General features: G+C 39.7%; 1 protein-coding gene across 2 annotated transcripts in view; it reads left to right on the forward strand.

Moving 5' to 3' along the window:
• LOC134135955 (corticotropin-releasing factor receptor 2) overlaps nucleotides 1–24,731 on the forward strand; it is a 145,841-nt gene that overhangs the window by 26,675 nt on the left and 94,435 nt on the right. Inside the window, exon 3 of one of the 2 annotated variants that reach the window (XM_062567643.1) lies at nucleotides 15,344–15,463. The exons of the other annotated variant lie outside the window; for it this stretch is intronic. Within the exon in view, the coding sequence (XP_062423627.1) occupies nucleotides 15,344–15,463 (120 nt within the window). The remainder of the gene's footprint in view (nucleotides 1–15,343; nucleotides 15,464–24,731) is intronic. 2 annotated transcript variants of the gene reach the window in all.

Genomic DNA, 24,731 nt, shown 5'->3' on the forward strand with positions numbered 1-24,731 from the left:
ATATTTTTTGAGTGCTTGTGTGAATGTCATGTTGTTTCCAACAGCACTGAGTTCCTAGCCTTGGGCTGTGTAACTCCTACTTTGTCCTGAGAAAGGGGTCAAAATAGGTAGTTTTGTTCGGCTGGTCAGTATGTTACAGCAGACCATGAATCTATCAGCAAGTACAGAATAAGATCATTTAGCTTGTAGTGTAGTAACTACTATTTAGGTCCAACTGACTCAGATTTAGCCCTGTGTACCAAGATGACAGCTATTGCTAAAGATTTCCCACAGAGTGTTTTATTGAACTGGGTTGTAGGCGCAAGACAGCTTTGTTTCCAGATGATCTTAGGCTTACAGCTAATCACAGAAAGACCAATCTAACATGAAACATACACAACCTGCTCTAACTCAGGTATTACTACAGGTATTCAAAACATTAAAATGTGCATTTAAAACATCTTTTTATTCTGCTTACCCCCAGAGTTTGATGTGAGCAGATGTCAGCTGGAGGAAAGCATTTTAGTGTGGTCTCTGCAAATCTCTATGAAGAACACCGATTCATCTGTAATATGTGTGATTATTTGCACAAATACCTTATGCTTCACAAACCTGGCTAGTTTTTTCAGGAGCGTGGCACAGCTATACAGACAAGGGAAATGAAAAACTGCAGCTGATATCTTAGAGTAATGCTGATTATATTGTCTGGTTTAACAAGATCTTTCTATGAGGAGGCTCTGAATGTAGTGGTGGCTAGTTTTAGAGGCTACAGAGCCAAAGTGATACTATTTGGATTATGTGTAAGTAAGACTATGGCAGTTATTTCCAGTTCACTATTCATTTTTCTCTTAATTGGTGTTACAGGTCAGTGCAAATCAACCATTCATTAAATCACAGAATCACATAATCATAGGCTCATAGAATGGTTGAAGTTGGAAGGGACCTTGGCAGATCATCCAGTCCAACCTCCCTACTCAAGCAGGGTCACCTAGGGCCTGTTGCCCAGGACCATGTCCAGACGGCTTCTGAATGTCTCCAAGGAAGAAGACTCCACAACTTCTCTAGTCAACCTGTCCCAGTGCTCATTTCCCCAAGCAGTAAAGAAGTTTTCCCTCATGTTCAGACAGAATTTCCTGTGTTTCAGTTTGTGCCCATTGCATTTTGTCTTATTGCTGAGCACCACTGAAGAGTCTGGTCCCATCCTCCTTACAGCCTCCTTTCAAATATTTATACACATTGATAAGATCCTCTTTCAGTCTTCTCTTGTCTAGGCTGAAGCTCTCTCAGCCTTTCATTATACAAGAGATGCTCCAATCTCTTAATCATTTGAGTGGTCCCTCTGAATGGCAGCACAGGCTTCTAGTGTGTCAGCCACTCCTCCCTTTTCTGTATCGTCAGTCAACTTTTCGAGGAGGCACTCTGTCCCTTCCTCCGGTCATTGATGAATAAGTTGAACAAAACTGGACCCAGTGCTGACCCTGGGGGACGCTGCTAGCTACAAGCTTCCGACTAGACTTTGCACCGCTGCTGACAACCCTCTGAGCTCTGCCTTTCGGCCAGTTCTCAATCCACCTCAGTGTCCACTCACCTAGCCTGCACTTCTTAATCTTTCCTATGAAGATGAAATAAGACACTGTGATTAGAAACAGGATTCCTATGTGAGCCTTAATAAATATCTTCATGTAAAATTTTACAAAAAGGAAAATCAAATTAAAAAAAAAAAAAAAAAGAAAGAAAACCCAATCCAGATGTTCAGCTCTCCAAAAATTGAGGCTTATTTTCAAGGAAAACACTTTTAGGCAGATTTTTCTTTTATTTCCTCTACAGGTGGGAATCTGAATCCTGTTCATAACTTTAGACATTTGTAACATGAACATGTCCCTGTGAGCAAGTCCACCCAAAGTGCCTTTACAGATAATGTCGAGAAAGAGCAACTTTTAGAAGTTGATTCATCTGACCTATTTTGAATATCTATTTTATAGTGAGTGAAATAATCCTGCAGAGTCTACTTACTATACTGGCTGAATTCCTCTTGACTTTCAGGGGAACTTTGAGATTTCTCTGCCATGGACAGCTACTCTACAGACTTTTTAACTGGGACAAATGGTCACATCTGCTTCATCTGTAACTCAGAGCAGAAATTGGCCTGAACAATACCTGTCTATCAATTCTTTTGTGGACTACATGGTTTGAATTTTCTACAGATTTTGCCTCCAGCAAAGACTTTTAGGGAATGCAATCCATAAAAGCTAATACAGTTTTGCTGAAAAGGAGTAGTGTTTTCCTCTCAAAAATACAAATTGCTTCTTCTTCTCGGAGGTTTCCAATAAGGAGGTTTTTGTTGTTGTTGTTTTTTAATTTGATATAGTGCAAAAAGAGCTGTTATTCCACCTCCGTAAAATAATCCCTTATTTAAAATGAAATCATGGCTTTCTTGGTGTGCAGGAACATTCTGATGCTGATTTTAATGGGAACTGGAATTTTAAGCTTAAGCTCTCAAGAGTGCTGCTGAATCGTGAATCAGACATGTCTTGAAAGGAACTACATGCTCATCCTATATTGTGCTTATACTTGGAGGTGGAAGAGAGGATCCAGCTTACCTTATTTTAAATACATACAGTGTCAACAATTGCAATATTTAACTTTAGATGCATATATGTAGACAACTACATTGTCAGACACCTCCAGTTCCTCTTATAAACATTTGCTAGTTGTAACATTTATACATTAATCTATTTTAAAAGTATACTTTATAATGGAATGAATTGTTGCCAAATATGTCTGGGTCTGTTCATTCACTATAAAGGAAGTCTAGGTGATTAGCCTACAGACAGTTTTTTTACACATCCACTTGGTTACAGTATTCCCACATGGAGCTTCCAATCTGTGTTTGTACAAGACCTACCACAGGTCCAAGCACGGAAATATTATTATTAACTGTAACATATCACTGCTTTTATATGGGCCTTTAGGATAAACTAATCAACAGCTAAATTTTAAGGCTCACAAGCTTTTGTTTCATTTAGGAAACTGCAGATTTCAAAGAAGTCTAGGAGACCATTGTACAAGCATGCTGCAGCTTTTGAAGCATTCTTCTTCTTCCGACTACATTTTCTGTCATCTAGCAAACAAAAAATCCCATGCAATTCAGACCAAAAAATTAATGTGTAATTAAAGTGACCCCCTAAGGCATTCAAGCCCAGCTCTAGCTTAATTCATATTCAAAGACAGAAGTAGAGTCACAGAGGCCAAGGAAATCAATTTTCTTTTATTGTAGATGAATCTTTTTGCTGTCTGGAGGAGCTGGGTTAAATCATCACAATCAGGACTATCCAAACCATTTCTTCTGAGTCAAGGAAAAGAAAATGTCTTCTGCCATATGTGATAGGCTGCATGCCTTATGTGTTGCTTACAGTAGAATACACGCAAGGCAACTCAGGAGCAATGCTGGTGTAATGACAACATTCACATCTTCCCTCAGATGGTAGTGATGGGTTTGTAGGAGATGACTGGATGCTGTTTGACCCTTTGCTGAACTTTCATGGCCTGCAACAGACCCTACTCTTCCTGATTTCAGTCTTTGTTCATGCCACCTGACAGCGTACCTGGGTGAATAGTAAGAACACCACAGGTAGTACAGTAGCTAGGAAACTTGACTGAGGTTAAATTAGGTTAAATTATGTCATCAGTCTCATTCAGGCAAATTCATCTCCCTCTCCTCAAAGAGATGAGGAATCGTGAAGCCGGTGTCTTTCTGGAGGTGGACATCTTCCACTGAGGACTGTGGAAGCTGCTGTACCCTCTGCATATAAATAAAATGCAATTTAATGGAGTCAGGGAGAAAAGAGTTTGATCCAGGCACCTAGCTGGGCTATGAGAGACAAAGGTGCAGGGTAGAGCTGAGCAAAGCAAGGCCCTGGTTTTCCCTCATCTGAAGGGAATGTCCATCCTAACTGTTTATTTTGCAAACTCTTTGTTTATTATCCTGTTTCCACAAGATAATTTAGATTTAATTCGGTCCTTTTCTTTAAAACAAACAAACAAACAGACCAAAAAAAATGCATTACTCAGAAATTCTCAACCTGCAGTAGCCTGCAAGGACCCACATTGGTGTGGATATGGCTTACCTCTTCCTCTAGGGCAATAGAAAGCTTTATATGATCTCTTCTTTCCACAGGAGTGCCATTAAAGGGAAAAGGATAAGGTGATTGATCCATCAGTGTTTACAGGAAACAAATTGAATGAGTCAGAGGAATGGGTGGAGAAATATTGTGCAAAAAAGATGACAGAGGTCTGAAAGGACATCTAGTTGAAAGAAGAACTAATTATATCTTCATTTCAGAGTGAAAGGATGCAGTATGGGTAAGAAAAGGTGATAAGAACCAAGCTTGCTGTCCGCCTCAAACCGATAATCTCTTGTGCAGTTGATAATCCTGTTTGTAATATTGCTGTACCAACATTTTTGCTGTTGAAGCAAAAGTGGTAGTAGGATGCCATTTGTACACATGCAAATCTTTTCATGAACTGGTGAACTCTCCTGTTTGTTTTCATATTTCATATATATATATATATATATATATATATATATATGTATGTATGTATGTATACACACATATATGTGTGTGTGTGTGTGTGTATACAGGTAATTATAAACAGGTTTTCCTTTTTAATTTTTCAAAATTCAAATATTTCTTTTGCAGTAGTGTAGAATTGAGCCCTCCAGTGGCCAAGCAAAAAAAAAAAAAAAAAATCAACGTTGCTATGGCAATGAGCCAAACAAATCTAGAAACTGGTGGGAGAAATATGTGCTAAATATTTCAAAGGTGGTAACTTCCAGTCCTGTTAAGAGTGACTTATTTCCTGCTCACGCTTATGTGTCTTCGATCCAGAAGAATTACATAGCACTTGTCAAACTCTCTCTGTATTCCAGAAAGAAATGATATGTATTTATTCATTCATCATTTCTGTCTAGGAAGGGTTGTTTACATGCAGGGGAAAATACTTCAGGGATAAGCTAATAGGTCTTACATTTAATAACTTTGTACAGGAAATGAAAATGAAGAGAACTTGTTCCTCATCGAAATAATTCTTAGTATTCAAATTGCAATAACTGCAGAAAAATCTCTTCACAAACAATAATTATTTCTTTATGAAATAGCCCCAAAGGACACAGTTATGATGACCAGGTGCTTGCTGCCTGCAGAATTGCAGTAAATGATGATTCTCATGAGTTTATTAGCTAGGGGAAGGAAAGAAGTGCCGAAAAATACCTTTTCCAGATATGAATTCACATTGTATGACAACTTATGACAACTGCCTGTTAGCTACTTTGTGAATGGCTACTCTGTTTGGCAGGAGATACTGAAAAAGTTAATAAAGAAATTTGATGAGACCCTCAAAGAAACAACACTTGCTTAGTGATGATATGTTATCTTTTTGCAATTGAGTGTGAGAGTAGGTGAATGACAAAATATTTAATCAGAATATATTTCCCCAAAACTCTTGTTTTAATATTCATTTGGATGAGATGAGCAGTTTACCAAATACAAAACAGATTAACATACCGTTGGAAAAGAAACCCAGTTGTGCTGTCAAATAGATTGGAAGTGCCACAGTTCCAGGGATTAATTTTTTGCTGCACCTGTTACAAAAATATCTATCACAATAGCAGCTATTTTATTCTACTTGATAATAGTTACATACTTGAAAATGAGCCTATTTTAAAGTTGGCCTTTATGTCAGTCTTCAATTATTTCCCATGAATCCTTGGGGACTGATCCTTGGCTTTTATAAAAATCCACTGTAACCAGTGCTGATGTAATCAGGTATAGATTTGGTTCTTCTTAGTCTCTATCCCAGAACATATTAAAAAAAAAAAAAAAAAAAAAAAAAGTATTTTTGATGTTTTAAATGGTTTTTCAGGATTATTCCTTTTGTGAAAGTTCTCATCCATAAAGTGGATACATTGAGTTTACACATGGCTCAAAATGTATGTTTCAGAATAACAAGCTCTTCTAAAGCTTTATGCAAGACCAGTAAAGTCCAAGAGAAAACAATATATTTGAATAAATATATCTGCATTTCAACTAAAGCAACATTTACTTTCCAGTTCAGCAAAGTGCCTCTACTTACTAAGTCACTCAAACTTCTCTTTAGTTCCTGAAGTGAGTGAAAGTTAAGCATGAGTTTAAAGTTAAACAGCATTTAAGCACCAAAGAGTCCATCAATGAAACTGACTTTGAACAAGGGAACAGCCTTTACCAAGGAGCATATCTTTCAACAGCGGACCTACTTAGAACAACAAAACTAGTGATATACCAAATGCGTATCTTCTAGTATTTTACAGTGTGTAATAAGAGAAGAGTGTTCTTACGATATAGTTTTATGCTGAGTGTCTCCAGAATGATCTTAAAGCATTTTTTTCTGTTAACGTGCAAGAGGTGAATGTGATCACACAAGCTACTTCTTTCAGAAACTGCTGTACGTGAGCATGTGCATATGTCTGTGTATGTGCAGTAAAGTTCCCCATGATCATTTGTAGTAGACACAAAGCTCAGTGAAATGGAAGAGTTTCTCAGCCTTCAATGGAATTCCTCCTCAGTAAGCAGCTCTATGAATAGAAAGTAATATTATTTGTTATGTAGATGTAGCTTAGTGTAACCATTTTCTTTTCTGCTTTGAAATACTCTGTACTGCACTGCATGATTTGTCCTCTTTGATTTATGCCTAACATACATGTACAGCTCCAGTATCCATCTCAGGTAGATGATATGTTAGCAGGAGAGAGCTCTGTATAAAATACAGGTGTATCTACACATATCTTGAGATGAATTACATCCTACTAAGTAGAACATCTATAAGTTACAGATTTGAAGAGTGCATTATCGGCTTATCTGGGGACATCTGCACTGGAGATACCTAGACAGATGTGACATGAAACTCACTCCAGTATTCATTCCCTTCCTTTACTAGTGATCTTTGTTTGACTTTGGTTAATTTACAGTGCTTCTGATTTATTTTTTTTCTCCTCTTTGTTATATTTGTTACATTGCCCGTAATGACCTAAGGGTCGTCAAGTATTTAGAAGGACAGGGACTCTCTCTCTCTATGTTTTCATACAATGACCATTGCAAGAAGGCCCTGATGGTGCTTAGGAACCAAACTACTAATGGGACTGTTATTTGGAAATTCTGTGTGACAATGCTTCTGAAACATTGTATATTTAGCAGCTATAATGTCTTCAAATGTCAGTCAAATGAATTTTTTAATACCTTTGTGAGGCTGTTTCAAACTGCTGGTTCTACTTTATGGAGCAAGACACAGCTTCTGCACTGTCTGCATAGCAGATCACCCACGGCTTGTTCCCTTTCCAGAAGAACCAATTCAAAATTAGATTAGCTGCAGATTTAAGGGAAGACAAAAGGAGTCAATACAAGTTTCTGGTCAACTGGAAAAACTTGCTAGAGGTGTAAGATTTTTTCCACATATGCAAGACATATTTGCCAGTATCATGTGGTAATCACTTAGCAAGCCCAGTAACAAAATCCAGCTTTCTGAATTCCTGATACTTAAGACAAAGACTAATTTTTTTTCTCCCGTCCACCACCTATTATTTTTATGAGATTGGATTAGACATTTCGTGTTGCTTTCTGGCAATTTCTTGCCTGACAACTTATTTTACATGTTATAGGCAATTTTGGTAAGCCCGTCTTACTAAAAAACAGGACATCTTTGGTGTACTCTTCGTCATTCTCCTCCTGAATATACTGGCCAATTCTGATAAAAATTGATAGAGAGACTGAGTTCCTCTCTAGAGCATCTCTCACATGAGGAAAGGCTGAGAGAGCTGGGACTCTTGAGCCTGGACAAAAGAAGATGGAGAGGGGATCTTACCAATGTGTTTATATATCTGAAGGGAGGGTGTAGAGAGGATAGGGACAGACTCTTTTCGGTGGTGTCCTGTGATAGGACGAGAGGCATGGGCACAAACTGAAACACAGGAAGTTTTGTCTGCATATGAGGAAAAGCTTCTTTACTGTGAGAGCAACAGCACTGGGACAGGTTGACTAGAGACGTTGTGGAGTCTTCTTCCTTGGAGACATTCAGAAGCCATCTGGACATGGTCCTGGGCAACAGGCCCTAGGTGACCCTGCTTGAGTAGGGAGGTTGGACAGGATGATCTGCCAAGGTCCCTTCCAATTTCAACCATTCTGTGATTCTGTGAATTTGGAGCAGGAGGTTTGTGTTGGTGGGTTACACCATTCTCTGAAGCATCTAGTTTGGGTCATTGTTAGAGATGGTATGCCGAACAACATGAATTATAGTGGTTTGTATGTTCTTTCTCTGCTTTCTGAGCTATCGGATATTTCAAAGTCAATTATCATGCATTCTGCCTGTGTGTGTTCAGGGGAGATGACTTCTGAGCATTTTGTAATCCTCCATCTTTTCTTTCTGTGCTGTGTCCTAATTTTAAGACTGTATGGGGCGACTACCCCCAGCATGCACTTCCCAACTCTTCCCAGCATGCACTGAAAGCCATCACAATGAAATAGAGTGGGAGACAAGGACAGCAAAATCTTGCCTGGAATGGCCTGAATTATGCCGCGAGAACCTTGCTGTGTATGTTTTGTAAGAAGGTGAGCAGGGCAAGACATCGTGATTCTATACTTCATATCTGACAGTGGTCTCATTGTACTTTATAGAAAATGGGATTTAGACACATGCTCATTGTCATCATTTATTCAGATGTCACCTAATACCCATTTTTTGGTTTTGTTTGCTTACACTGTAAACAGAGGACTAGGCTATTGCAAGCATAAATAAATATATAAAATTGGTCCTTTGTGTTCTTACATGCCTGAGAAACAGTGACGCTGATTTTGATCTTGTATAAAATGACAGTTATTGTGGAATGCGTACTTCTGTGGTCTTTCATATGGTAGATGGTGTTTTGCACATTCATCCAAAACACTTCTTTTTTTTAAAAAAAAAAAAGACCTTGGCAGTTTACAAGTGTGTCAAGGTTGATTCTTTTGTGTGTTCTTATAATCTCCCAGCAATGTCTCATCATTTGTCTCATGTGACATGATTCACTTGTACAGGTATTATAGCTGTACAGAATGACAGATGTATTAATGCACTGGATGAAATATATTAATGTATAGCTAGAAGCTATTTATTGTTTATACTGTTGGAATCTTTCTACACCCACAATAAATATTTTCCAACATCAATGAAGCTGCAGAATTTTATCATTGCAAACCTGCACTTTTTAATTTTGTCTTTGCTTACTACAGTCATACTTCATTTCAAGCAATAAAGGGTGTATTCTGTTTCTAACAAATGAGTCTATCAACTGAAACAAAGATCTGTATTTATCTCTGTCTGATATTCCTCTCTGCATACAACAATTTGCAACTCTGCTCATTCTGAGTACATTCCAAGTACATGCATTAAGGACCATGTTTTAATCAGAAGATTGAAGAGTGATTTTCTCTGAATTTGAAGAGTGGTTTTCATTGGAGTTGACTCCTGTAGCAGAATATAATTAATTGTGAGAAGTTTTATGATAGTGTGACAGAGAAGTCAGCCATATATGACATTCCTAGAGTAGTTCTGGAGGTGTACTGTCCATCTCTTTTGGTGCTTGAGTTTCCTAGGCCTACATCCTGTAAGCTTGTCCTGATCCCACTCTGAAAATTGTCTTTGCATTAATTGTTGGGTTACCTGGAACAAGAAGAAAAGAGAAATATTTCACTAGTCTGCAGCCATGTTGTCATTACACTTGAGAGTGCAGTCAGATCAATTTTGCAGTGTTTTTTGAGCAGGAGGGCCTTCAGGTTTATGGTCCAGAAGCCCATCTGGTAATTTAGTATCTTCATAAAAGTGTCTGATCTTGTGGTCCTTACCCAGGTGAAAAGTCTCACAAACTTTAAAGTCAGATTCTGAAAGGCCATTGGTTAATTAAGGAATATTGGGGAACATTTTTTTAACAGAAAAAAAAAGAGAATTGGAAAAATACTTCTTATTATGCCATTTAAAACTATTCTGCCTCATATTTAAAGGTGTCAATGATGTAGAGAGAGACAAATGCCAAGGTAGACAGATAAACTTTCCATTAGAGCAGCTGCATTGCATAAAATATGGGTTGACGACACTTCATTTCGACTGTCACCCTTAATTCTGCCTCTTGACTATCCTCTAGGCATCTAAATACTTCATTTCTACAAACAGGAATTGTGTTTCTTCCTCCTTCCTTTCCTTCCCCTTCATCCTCCTTTCTACCATCAAAACCAGGTTAAGGCAACATTTCTTTGAGATTCTCTTGAATTTTTGCCGCACGGAGGATGTGATAAACGTCACATGGTGTTCATGGGCTTTCACATAGACCTGTGTTAACTCCAAACAGGCCAGACAGGAGGGAGGCTCAGTCAAAAGGCATTGTACTTGCCCTGAAGACCATACCACATTTTTGGATCAGATACTCCTGTATGTAGCTGACTTGCTACATCCAAGCCCATGTAAACATACCAATTTATAATGTTAGGTGATGAGTATGGATGTGTATTTTACTTGAATTAAAAGAAAAAGACCTCAAGAGGCAGTAGTCAAGAGTGTGGCTGTATGTGGTACTACCCTACTGGTGAGATAAATCACTGAGAACCAATGGAAGTAAGATAGGAAGAGTATTGATATAACCAGATGGCTTGATGAATGATGTGTATTTCTGTTGTCCTAAGCTTTATGCATTGAATAGAAGAGATGTACCTAGAAAGCATGAGCTCTTCACCTAAATAGGTAAGGTAAGGAGAGATGGGAGATGGATAACATGAGATAAAACAGTCACTGAAGTGGGTAAAGAAGGCTGGAGGAGTTACAATGAGCTGGCTTTTCTGTTTCTGAGCAAGGGGAATGAGGAATGAGCTGGCTTTTTACCCCCTCTTGGATACTGAAATATATCATGGTGTCTTGATTTTGTTGGGGAGAGGAGACGTTGCTACTAGATACGACCAAGGAGCAGTAAGCTGGTTTTGCAGCCACCCCACCCCCTCCACACACACACATTCACAGCTTCAGTCCACACAAGGCTGAGTTTTGGTGCTACTTGTCATGGTTAAACGGCACAGTGTTGTATTTCTTAGTTCACTTTGTGGGGCAAACTGAAAGATATTCTCCATGTAAATCTACCAATCGTGAATTGAGGAGGGGGCGGAGAATCTATTTGAGTAACAGTTGTGCAAGGGCTGACATGCAAAGATTTCAAGTACGAAGGAATCGTAGAATCATAGAATATAAAAGTCCGTTCATGGGCAGAGCAAATTCCTGTTCCAGAAGGTCCGTAGGCCACTTTCTCTTCTATATAAGAGGCTGACTGAAATGTTGCTGTGTTTACATATTTATTTATCTGCTGTGTTCACTTCCATAATCTTATATATTCAGATGTTCTTATACACCTTAATTGTGCATCTATGTCATGCATAGCCAGACAGACAAACCACTGAAGACCAGTACACAAGAACAAGCTCACTTAAAAGTTGATAAAGTCTTTCTAACTGCCAAGTGCAATTACCAGCCTTCTTTGGTTGCTCAGTTATTTTTAGGCCAGGTCTCTGTTACCTACTGCTTGACATTATCTAGTACCTCTTTATTTGTATCAAATACACCACAGAAGGGTGGTGAATCAGCAGTGAGTTAGCAGTGTCAATCGCTACAATATTTCTGTCAATCTTTAATTTAATTTAATCTGCTTCTTTAAAAGAAAGCAACATTTTCACATCAAATGAGTCCAGTTAACATAATCAGAATCTGACTAGATGCAGCCAAAGGAAGACTTTCACTTAGTATTTAATTGTACCCAGGAAAAGCTGCAAAAGTAGCTTTTCAGCATGAGGCTAATCTCTCTGGGAAGAGATTATTAAACAATAGTGCTGATCTGTGATTTGAGGAATAATGAATTATCTTCATTGAGACCTATTCCCAGAAAATTCATTTGTCACCTCTGTATTTATTTTGTGTTTTTTTTGGTTGATGCATATTTGTAATGCAGTGGTATTATCTGTGCTGTATGTGCTTCTGTTTTTCTTAAGGTAACTGAAGTGAAAAGATGATGGCGAGTAGAATAATTTTAGATTGACTAGATGATTTTCTAGCTCTTCTCACTGAAATGAGGAAATCATTTTCTTCATCCTGAAAAAAATATTTCATTTCATTCTGGTCTGCTTTTTTGAGTTTTAAGCACTATAAAACCAGTTCCGAAGTGAAATCCAGCTCGGTGTTCCACTTTGAAATATTTGAAAGGCTTCTTCCAAAAAAAGTCAAGTGTTTCTGCTGAAAAATACACACTAATGTTTAGAGAAGTGAAACATTCACCAAATTTAAGAGTAGTTCATTTTTTGAAAATCTTTGCTTTCGGTTGTAAAACACAATGCATTATTCCAAAAATTGCGTAAACTGTAGTGCTCAAAGCCTCTAGGCAAAGTTTTAGATTCCAGTGTGCCAGGTGCTGTATAAATAGTGTGAGGAAATGGACTAGGCAGATGATAACAAGTGAGAAATGGAGACTGTTGCCCAGGCTACATGATTTTGCTCTACAGAGCTGCAGCCAGAACCAGAAAAGAAACTCTAATCAGCCTTCTAAACCAAGGCCTTACTCTCTGATCGGTTCTGCCTCAACTGAAATGGCCACTGGATCCAGTGATGCCACTAAGCACTTACTGTCTTCTGTGAACATCCCATAAGCATCACTCTAAGAAGCTCTTCTTGTGGAACAGGGTTATTTTGTTGTTGTTGTTGTTGTTTGGTGGTGGGGGGGGCGGACTTCAGAGTTTTCTGAATTCAACTGCCTTTCCAGGAAGAAGCAAAGTAATTTAAAGTGTAAAGCTGAAGATGGAGTTGAAGGGATAGACTACTGTGAGTTGCCTAGAGGTTTGGAGCAACTTTAATCTCCATTGCTTCAGAGTTCCAGAGACAGTGTTTTCTCCTCAGAGCCCTGTTCAAAGACAACAAACGTGTTGGTGATGGTTATGTGGTATGAATGATGCTGAAGAAATTTGCTGTAGTGCTTCTTGGGATTAGAGATGTGTGGGAAAGAGAGATCTGGTGATTTTGACAAAGGCCAAATTGCTGAAAAACTGACTTCTCAGGAATTCCAAATTTAGAGGCATTCACTTAGGAAGGAAATCATGGCTCCAGAAGAGAGAGACGGGTGTTCACTTACCTCGGAACATCAAGCAGCCTAGAGAATTAAGGTATTTACTAATTTGTGGGTTTTACATATTTAGAATAAAAATCCTCGTCCCAAAACATGATGGAATTAATTTTTTCTGTTCCAAGCTATGAAAATGTTAAAAAATTCCCATATTTCCCATACGGCAAAAGAGTTTTCTGTCTAGTTCCTTCATCAGTGCATGTTGGTAATTTATTTTCCCTCACAACCCAATGATTTGTTCTTTCCATCGGAGAACACACTTTTTGCAGTCCTTGAAAGATGAAGAATGAAGCCTTTTGATCTTAAATATGAGTAAAGGGAAAGTCTGGGCCAAAAAAGGATGAGAGATAGATATTACTGAGAGTCTGATAGCATTGCTTTGAAGTCAACGTAAAAAAACATGTCCAATCTAAAGCTATGAACACAAACTGTTACACAAGATTCCGTTGCTGGATCCCTTTTTTTTCTGTCAAAGCTTCTTGTTCTCACCTTCAGCTTCTGCATTCCTCGGAGCTCCTAGCATATATGCTTATCTTGCCTTTCTCCCAAGTCAGTTTCCCGTTTGCTTCCTAAGATCCTTCTAAATCCATGATTCTAGTATCATCAGTTCTATCTTCCTTTTTCCTTAGCAAGGTTTTGCCAATTTTTCCTAAAGATTTCCTCATTTCTTTGTGTAGCAAGACAGAAAGACTGGTTATGTGTAAGTTGCTCACTAGCATGTCCCACTTTAATCAGTTCCTCTTTACTGAGCTTTTACTTCCCCAAAGACGACCAACTATCTGATCATCTCCCTCCAAACTTCCTCCATCTCTTCTCTTCCTACACCTTTCTCATCCTGTTCCACGATAAGCGCTTTGCTTTTCCATCCCTACCAGTTTCCACTCGCAGAGGGTCTCCCTCCTGTGTCCTAACAGATTGGGTATGCATCCTTTCTGGATGCCTTGCTCTATCCTATCACTAGAGAAGGAGAGGATAGCCTCTCTTTTCTTCCTTGTCCCCTAAGTAAGTCCTTTGCTCCAAAGCTCTAACTCTGCCCCCTGTGCCTTGCCCTACTCTGTTGCCTACCCTTGTCTTATCCTTTTCCATCCCATCCATCCCTGTCTACATGAAGGGCTGAAAGATGTGTTGCCTCTATGCCTTGCTTTTCCCAGACTGGGTTCCCAACCCTTCCCTTCTCGTCCCTGCTCTGCCTCCCCTCTAGGTAGTTATTCCAGATTCCTTATTCTGATGCCTCCCTTCTATCAGACCGTATCTCCTCTGTCTTAAATTTCATTATTTCTCTTTTTCTGAAGGCCTGCTCAGAATCTAATACCCCAACTTCTGGATAGGGGGTCTCTTCTCCTCTCTCCTCCCTGTCCACAACACAGGAATTGCTTTACTTCCCAACGAGCCAGAGGATTTTATATTAATCCACTGGCTTTTTCTTTTCTTCTTAGCTCTAAATTGCAGTGAGTATTTTTGCAGAAGCGATCATCCCTGCAGCTGACAATCAAACTGTGTGTGTGCCTGTGTGTGTTAGAGGGAGAAGAGGGAGGGAGAGCAAGCAATACAACAGTCTGGCAATGTGAGGCAGCGTTAGAGAGCTGCTAGACCAGGGGAGCCGGCTAGGAGATGCAAGCCCCTTACTCTGGGCTCTGTGTGATCCCATTGGTTCCTGAGCCGCTGTTTTAAAGCAAAGAAGAGCTTGGGGGATTGAACTGCACAGCCAGACGCAGACTCTCAGCCAAGTTGTCAGCACGCTGGGAGGGAGAGAGGCTCACACACACAAGATTGCAGGGTGTCCGCAGATTGATGATCATTTGTTTCCAAAGAGGAAGAAAGGAGAGGGGACAAGAACCAGAAAAGGGGACTTATCCAGTCCAGTAACCCCAGGGGGGAATAATGGATGTGACCATATCTCAGTTCATCTTAGAAGAATTTGATGCCAACTGCAGCCTCCTGGATCATTTACAAGAGACTTTTTTAGAGAGTTCCTCTATCCCTTTCCTGGGTTTTGATGGTAGGAAACGTTACCTAGCGCTGGGCTCGGAAAAGCTCTGTGAGAGCTAAGCTTCACAGTTTGCTTTGTGATGCATAGTGTGTCGCTTTTGTGCTTTTTCAACCTTTTTTCCTTCCTCTTTTCCCCTTTTCTTTCTCTGTCTCTTTTTAATGCAAAAGGTCCATATTGCAATGCCACCACTGATCAGATTGGGACCTGCTGGCCCAGAACCTCTGCGGGGGAACTAGTAGAGAGACCCTGCCCAGAGTTCTTCAATGGGATCAAATACAACACTACGAGTAAGTACAAACTTCTTTTCTTCTCCCATAGATCTGGTGCTGAGAAGGCACCCAGGGAAACTCAAAATATCTTTCCCATTAAAAAAAGAAGTGTTTGCCTGGGAATCAACATTTCCTCCACATTCCAGCCTGAATATATTCACAAGTCCTGCCTGGAATGATGCAGATTTCTCAAAAGCACAGCATTTTTGGACACTGATTCTTTTTTACTTAAGTGTATTTAAGTAGATCTGGGCATAAATACTCCCTGCAATCTAAGGAGACAATGTAGTGCACTGTGCTGGCTGACTGTCTTTGTGTGTTTGTTCATGTCTATATGTGTATAGCAGTATGCATGTTTTGCTGTACATGTGCCTCACCATCTGGTTAAAGTAGAGATCCTCTGGTTCGCAAAGTACCTAGTCCTAAAACACAGGAACTGTGTTTTGAATGGGCTCTCCTTTTGAGAGGCTGTTTGTGTGAACAGGGGGGGACAAACTGGCTTGGAAGTTATATCTAACAAGCAGAAGTCTGAGATCTGGAATGTATTTAGTAACTTCATTGGCAGCTGGCTTATGAGACGAGGTGGCTGCATCTTTACTGCAAGGGAAACAGGAGAGGATATTATAAGGCAGATAAAATTTAGAGCAAGGGAGTATGAGAGCTCCTTAGAAATCTCTTGGAACTGATGATCTAGTCTTAGAGGTAAACAATCATGATGACTCACTAAGAATTTATTATTCAGGCTGTTGGACGCAGGCACTCATTTCCTTTTGCTTATCTGTCAATATTGTTTGGACCTTTTGTTAGGAGTTTTTCACATATTAGCTCCAGGTAAGGGTATCCCACTTATCAGCCAGTCATTTTTCAAGTGATTTAGGGTGCTTTTGACTATGTGGATGTTTCACTCTGTATTTCACTCCTAATTGTAACTAAGGTGTTGATGGTTTAATTTTAAGTTAGTGTTAATTTCACAGGGGCAGCATTCTCAGTAAGTCCCATAAAGGCATGATCCTGTCACCTTAGACCTTGTTTTCTAACTTGTGAAATTGAATTTCCTCTTTCTCCAACTCCAGATGTCAAGGGTCAGATAACTAGACAAAAGTGCTGTATATTTCCCATGCAAACAAAGTCCTCTTCCAGATCTGTTCTTGGGGACTATGTTCTGTCATCCTTATCTTTGAGGGGAGCAAGAAGGTTACCTCCGAGAACGACAGCATCAGCCTCAAACATGTATTCTCTGACCTGTGTGCACAGAATATGTAGGCACAGACAAAGAGCTGGGTTGTGCTGTCTTTGATCATAGCAAACAGCCCACTACCTTCCTAGTCTCATTCAGTGGAAATATTCTGAAAGCTAAGGACAGCTCAGAGATGAGGAAATGTATTGAAATGGACCCTAAAAGATTAGCCATAGAAAAGGCATCTGAATTTTTTTTTTTTTTTTTTGGGGGGGGGGGCAGGGATGTAGGGAAAGTCAGTATTTCCACTGTCTTATTTTTGTTTTTACAAAAGGAAAGAATGAAGGGGAAAAAAAGAGAAATGCATTATGGATGATTCCTTATTTATATCATAAACATAATGGAGAGAATTTAAATGACTTTCCTGTGCAAGGAATTAAAAAAAAAAAAAAAAAAAGAAAAAAAAAAAGAAAAGAAGAGACTTAAATACCCCAGTGTGTTTTGATGAACTCTGTTAATGTTTTCAATTATTGACCTGATTTAAAGTTCTTTTCTGATTTCCTCCTTCTCAGTTGTGGCTAGTGTTTGTACTAAATTGCGAGTAAATTTTCTTAAATTCCTTGCTCTTAAAACAGTGACTTTTTTAAATTAAAAAAATTGTGAAGAAATTATATTGAATTGTTGAAATACTATTTTATTATAGCAGGGGAAAATGTGTATTTTTCTCCTTTCAAAATGTGAGCGTTCACGTTCAGAAAATGTAAGTTTGCAGAACTGATTGATAGTACATTCTAATGCTCAGATCTGTAACACATATAGCTTGCAACAGAGTACTAAACTATACTGAAAGCGCTGTAGAAGGCCTGCAGTCGATCTTCTACTCTTCTGTGTGTGTAGATTCTCCAAGTCCTGACACAGAAGAGGAAGAGAAGAACTATACCTAGATTTGAGTCAGCTTGTAAAATTAACAGCTTCTTGTGACTTGGTAATTTGTGATTAAGGCTTGGAAAAGCAGCAGGACAGCAGTTTAAAGTTTGAATTCAAAGATACAGTCTCTTTCATGATTTGAAAGAGGTGGCACTTAGTACATGCAGAACATGTCAAAAGTTTGAGAAGGCCAAATACTGATGCAGTCTGACTACTTTTACCTGCACCATTTCACCAAGTTATTTTATGGGGTGGATAGAGGGCCATTTGTAGCAAGACTCAATGGACTTCAAACCTAGACTACGTACCTAATGCAGATAGTAAAGTAAGCACAGTCACCTGATAAATAACATGCAATGGAGCTTGCAAATGTCAGAGGTGAATAATCCAGCTGTAAAGTCAAGGTCTGATTAGGAGATGGCTTGGATTAACGTAAGATTTTTGCCTAGGATATGTAGTGTAGTTTTGTCCTGTTTTCTTTCTTCTGTATTTTGGCAGTAGTTTTGTGTGGCTATGAGCATGTTTGTCATTTTAATATATACACCTTTGGGGAAAATTTTTGCAAGATTTTTTTTAGAAATTAAGGTCTTAAAAAAACCTTAGGAGACCAAGCTCCTACCAGTATCATAAATGTAGTTTACCAGCTGGAGGGCATGAACCCAGTAATACCCTCTTTAGACAAAGGCTTCTGCACCTGCTTGCGACTCGCTGCACTAGAAAATCCAGCCTTGTAAGTGTGCAAACTGCATGAAAAGCTTAGGCTTGCATTTGCACCTTCTTATACACCAGACTCAGTCAAGCACAAGACACAGATCCTTCAGAAACCAGGCTCCCTGAGTCCCGCTTCTCACAGGGCTGTTTGTCTGACTTACTGTTGTCTCTGTGTACATAATGTATGACATTCAAGACAAAACAGAAAGTAGCAGCACCACAGTCAACTCACCGAAGGCTTCATATGGGCTTACCCCTGCTTGATATCCTTCTCAGCAACTGTAATGCTTTGATTGTCACTGACACACAAACCCCGAGTGCTCAGATGGGGAACGCTGTCAAACCTTGACACATACCAGCAGAACTCAACTGAAAGTCATCTGAGTCAAAGATTTAAGGACAGGAACTGGTACGTAAAAACTCTGTTTGCTACTCTAAAGTAAACGATTTGCAAAAAATCAGATTTCCGTTCTGACTACAAAAAATTCTCATGATGAACTTGTGCATGTTTGTGAGTCTCCTGGGAACTGCTGAGTTGACTCAGATAAGTTTCAGCTGGATTCATAAAACAAGAAGGCTGTCAGTCTGTGAGTATTTTTCATCTCTGACAGTTTGTTATTTTGATTTTTTCTCTTTTTATTTGGGAAACAGTCATGCTGACAAGTCAAAATCTGGTTACTTTTTAGTATGATTTTTGAAAATAGGCAAAATGTTCTCTGACCAAGGATCTGAAGATTGTTCTTAAATGGAAAAATAATAATTAAAAAAAAAAAAAAAAAAAAAAAGCAAGGAAAATTTATATGTGCCAGTGCAATGTGTTGCTGTGCACTTGTCTCTGCTCAGGATCTATATATAGTTAAAGATGACAATATGATTGCTGCCCTCTAGGTGTGTTTATGCTTTGACAGTATGAAGCTTTTATTCTCATTTTAGAAAACAGATTAATTCACTTATTAAGCTATCCTGAAGCTTGATTAATTCAGCAAATGGGCAGTAATGAGAATTTTTCTGCCGCTTACAAAAAAGTATATGTATAAGCACTTACAGCATGTTACAGGCTAAAGTATACTTACTTTAGCTCTTTCCTTTCCCTACAAACTGTTCTTTGCCTTGGGGAGTTCCAGGATTAGATGGCCATCTAATGGGCAATAAGTGGTGACTCTTCTAGCGCTGGCTGCCTGATTTGAGTTTGTCTACAACCTACAGTGAAGGGGAGGGGTATTCTGTGGTGAGCTGGATTGAGGGCTGGATAGCTGGATAGCTTGATTTGTGTTGGCTGCAAGCAGAAGATGGAAGCACTGGAAGGTCTTCATCTTGCAGATTAAGATACTTAAATTTAGATATTTACATGCAGGTATCAACAGCTATGCTAAATGTATAAACTCTAGTACAAGTTAATGGAGCTCAGCTGACTACAGATGAAGTCTGGAAAGTTACTCAGCTCAGCCTAAAGTGAACACGTGCAGATCAGTTCAGTAGCTTGTGCCTACGTGCTAGTGCCATTGGATGTGTCCCAAGGTATCTTGCTGGGCACACAGCTCCTGTTCCAGAGGGCCCAGATCTTCTGTACATGTGTGTTTTATCTTCCAGCCTGTATGGGTCTTGCAAATATCCTAAGACAAATGATACGATGTCTGTTTAGGCAGATGAATCTATCCCTGGGTATCTGTTGAGCTGAATTGGACCCACACCTGCAGACTGACCTTAGGATGTCAGACTCCTTTAGTGATCAACAGGAACAAAAAGTTTCTGTATCTCTGATTCCCACTCTGCAAACCCACCTCCCTCTCTGATAGGAAAGCTCTTTGACTGAGATAGCCACTTCATATAAGTGTTTTGTGTGTTGAAAAAACAATCCTCTTTTTCTCTAGTGATTATGCTGCTGAAAACAGGCACATGAGCGCTGCCAGCTGTGCGCTGATGGGGTTCATTCCCTCTTTGCCTGCTCCTTGTTCTGAGGCTGTGTACAGCACCTTTTCCTAGGTGGCCCTACATCCAACTGCCTTTGTGGAGACTGACTTTGAGGAGGTGGGTGACTAATCAACCAAGGCTGCTGTTCACTGTGGGCAGACATGGGAGAAAGCAGGCCATTGACCTGAGTATCATGGTTGTACCTATTGATGTTGCTTACTCCACACTGACAGAAAAATTCCTAAAGTTCTTTGTTGCTTCATCTTGAACACAGGCAAATAGTCTTTTCTGTTCTGACGGAAAGGTGAAGTAGTAAATTAATAGCTCTTTCTTCCCACTCTCTCTCTTTTTGAAAGGGGTTAAAGGGATGATTTAGTTCTTAAAAGAGGGAAAGAGCTAATTTTCATAGGTGAAACAACCTTCCTTTTAACAAGATCTAACCTTTGCTGCTTTCCTTTCTGATTAAGTATTGTTCAAAATTCTTCTGAAGCAGTGGTTTCAGCTTGCATATAAAACATGAGTCTTGCTTGGAAATTGTCAGTTTTAGAGCTTTGTTCATACCATATGGGTAAGACCTGGCAATTACAGAAATGTAAATTTTTATAAATGGCTGACCTAGAGGCTCTGTTGGCATTTTCACACATGTTTTATCTTGTGTATTCTACTGTCCTGAGCACTTCTACAATCACATTCACATCACTTTCTCCTGAGAAATTATTTCTAAAGGGTGCAATTTCAAAGTTAATTCCCTTCATAAAAAAACAGAGACCCTTTACACTCTGGTGGCTATTCATTTTAACTAGAAAGAGAAATAAAATGCCAACCAACACAGCCTTGCTCACATGAGTAGTGATTCCTCGAGGTACAGCTGGGTGCATTGAAGGCAGCCATGAGGTGTGAGCTGGGGAAGTGGACAAAGTGAGAGGAAGCATCAGAGCCTGAAAACTAGCAGATGCTGAACAGCGCTGGCACACTGGCATTGGGACTGAAGGGCTCTTTATACATTTAAAACACATTGCTGAGTGACGAGAGTTGAAGATCAAATATCTCAGTTCCTCTTTTTTGCTAAGCAATGCACGTGTGTTTACAGACTCGGAAAAGTACTACTAAGGCTTATAACTACTCACCCACCTCCTTCCCTCTTCTGTGATCTTGTTAGATGTCCAGAAGGCTTTTTTCTCCACTGGACTGTTTAAGGGCAGGAGGAGATGTTGGGTAAGAAAAGAAATTTTATAACCAACTTTAACGATTTGCTCATTACAAAATGATTGTGAAAATGAGAGTTAGCAGTCTTGGAGAAGCCATGTTTCACCTATCCTAAGGTGACTAGTTCAGTGTTTGCCAGTCAAATATTGTTGTCTGAAAGCTAATGGAAAGGGACAGATGGGAAAGAGAGTGAACATCGTGGAAGAAAAAGAAGGCTGGAATTGGAATTCTGGAGGGAGGAAATAAAACATATTTTTAGACTCATAAAGTTTCTCTCTAAGGAGATCAAATCTGCAATTGATTAGGTCAGCTTGACTCTGATAGTGCTGTCTCCAGATTAAGATTTCAACTATCTTTGTTCATTTTCTCTTGCTGATTTAGGTTAGGTTCTTCCAAAAATATGGCTGTGGGAAGCTCTTTGTTTCAGTGTATGCATGCATGGAAGCTGTTTTTCACCTTTTTAAAAAAATGTTTTTGTTATATTTCCTTTTCTTTGTGAAGTACAATTTGTGATAAGAGATCACTCTGATGTTGCAGTTTGGAAAATGAGTGTTGAAAACAAAATTTAAAAAGAATGAAAATAAATCATCTTTCCTATGCCCACTATCATCCTGTGAAATATGTGATCTTTTCATGGAGCACAAAACAGAAGTTAATCACATGTAGTAAAACAAGAAGGTTATTAATGCTACTTTAGTCAGTTGAGAGACCTTTTCTCCAGCTAATTAAACATTGTTTGCCATTTTTGTTCTCCAGTGGTAATTTATGAGGTGGCTCTGTTATGATCCTGTTGTGCCTCACCGAGATTCTCTTAGCTTTAGGCATGTTTGATTTCTGAGGCAGACTTCACGCATTTCCTGGAGTCTGGAATTGTTGCTGCTGTTCGCACCAGGCTTGTCTGATCTTCCACTGAGGGAAATCAGACCTGACTTTGGTAGGTGGAGGCCCCATTCTTTGCCTGTATCGGTATTTCAGGGGGCTGATTCTGAACTTGTGGCAGAAGGATTGTCTCCCTGGATTGTCCAGAAAAATGGCCTTTTGCAGTGACAGAGTGATGAAGGGACTCTGAGAGGATGGCCTTTTGGCTTTCTAGAGGGTGAGCAAACCTAGCGTTCCCCTCATTTTTTTTAGAGGCTTCTGTGACCTTCTCTCCAAGGATGCTGCCCCATGCACTTCTCTGTCCCTTCCATGAAGTAGTGAGCTGTTGTCTAAGCTGATAGCAACTGCCAGATGGCAAACAGATGGGCTGGGGCTCAACTTCTTCCCACAAGTTAGGAAACAGGCTGTACTTGTACAACTCCATGCTTGCAGCGCCAGGGGAGAAGCAGAAGAGGGAACAGCATTTAAGCAAATAGGAAGGGGGAGAAAAATCAAATGCAGGGGAAACAAAGCTGAAATTCCTCATCTGGCAACACTAAATTGAGTGGAAAAATCCCACCCAGCTACTTTTAGTGGGGAGACTCTCTAATGGATGTGGGATTTTCTTCATTATTCTGCCTTACAACCAGCTTTCCTTCCAGCCAAGTTGTGGGAGGGAAAGGATTGAAATGCTGCAGGGGGAAGTGGAATCAGGCTGTTCTCTGCATTTATTGAGCACCTGGGACAGTCTGTGACCTACTGGGTTTCAGCCTCTGCTATTTATTTTTCACAAGACCTAAGGGACAGTATCAGTGAGGGAATGGGCATCCGTAATTCCTTCTTGCAGCCACAGGGTGTCACTTAAAGTGCAGGTAAAGTAAGTGTCCTCAGCCCAAGTACGCAGACTCAGTTGGGGGTGGAAATGATGGATGGGGTAAAAGAAAACTGGTGTGAATAGTGTCCCTAGGATTTGATCTGCTATTATTACTGACAGTGCTGCCTCTGCAGCTTCCACATCCCACTGGGTGGTAAAAGGAACTCACTGAAGGGCAGTGAGTGAAGTGAGGACAAAGGACACAGCAAAGGAGGCGATGGAGTATGTTCTGGAAGGAATCCTGCTGTCTCTGCCTTTGTTGAGCACTTGCTAGTGATCAGGACACTGGTTGAGGGGAGGGGTTTGGCAAAGGTTTTACCAGAGCTGCTCAATAAGGCTGAAAGAAGGGAAGTGCCAAACTTTGTTCCCAAGAAAGAGTGCGTTGTGACTGAAAGCATGGAGCTGTGAAAAGCATGTGTAGCCATTCTGGGATGAAACATCTCCATCAGAGATGCTTCAGCAGGTAAAAAATCTGCATCTGAATGAGATAAGGATTCCTCCTTGTTGAATGCACCATGTTAATTACTGTGATCCTCCCTATTGCATTAACCCGATCTCTCTTGCGTGACAGCTGTCTTCTGGTAAGGACTGTTTGATTCCCCCTGTAGACCCTAGTGTGCTTGACAGAGGTGTTCCCACTTAACAAGGATATCAAATAGGTATAGTGACAGTGGGACAATACCTTCCTTAGCTGTGGTCACTGAACTTGCTTCCTGCCGATCGGAAAGGCTTTCTCCAGCTCAGTGAATGCTGATTGGACTTCTCTGTGCTTTCTTTTGTGTTCTTCAGTGGCATGGAGGGAGATAAGAGTGATGGTCAATCCTCAAGACTGCTATGGCTTGCAAACACAGTACTTCAAGCTTTGTCCCAGTCCTAGTAAAGTTCACAGACTCCAAATGTCATGCAAGACCTTGCTCGTGGTCTGCTGTCTTGTGAAAGGGACACTCTTACTCAGTTTTGGACTCCAGACTTGTTTTTAACTTGACATCTAGATTGCTGGATTAACTGTTGAAATGTAGTTCCTTACAGGTTAGATATGATAGCCATTTTTAGTAGATTGGAAAGGCAATGAGAAATATGATATCCAATGGATATTGTACGGAATGGATTTTTAGTAGGTATTTTTTCTTTCTCAGTACAGTTTAATTCCCGTCAGATATTACTTGTGGAATTTTTAGTCATTAGCTTTTGGGACAAATTCCTAAAACGAATAAGGCTCGGGTTACTCTATTCTGATTTTCTTCCTGCAGTGCTGGAAATAACAGAGGGCCAGATCTTGTTCTGTATGAGACTTTTGCAATAATAAGCAATCCACTGAAGCAAATGATATAAAAAGAAACTGGCTCCATGTTTTTCTTTCTTTAATGAAATCCCATACATACATGTTTGGTTCGTTTTATCCTGCTAGTCTGATCTGAATTTTCCACTTCACAAACTTCACATATAAACTTATCCACTTTCTCAATTACTGATCCAATAATTCATATTTAACAAATGTCTCCCTCTTCTTAGGGGCCTCTCTAAAAATGAATGTTTCCACCTGTCAGCTGGGAGCACTGTACCAAAACTGACTGTGACTGAGACAACCTTTTCAGCACTAAAATATGAAGAGCTTTTTGTTT

This window comes from Rhea pennata, chromosome 2 (assembly GCF_028389875.1).
Source record: "Rhea pennata isolate bPtePen1 chromosome 2, bPtePen1.pri, whole genome shotgun sequence".
NCBI lineage: Eukaryota > Metazoa > Chordata > Aves > Rheiformes > Rheidae > Rhea > Rhea pennata.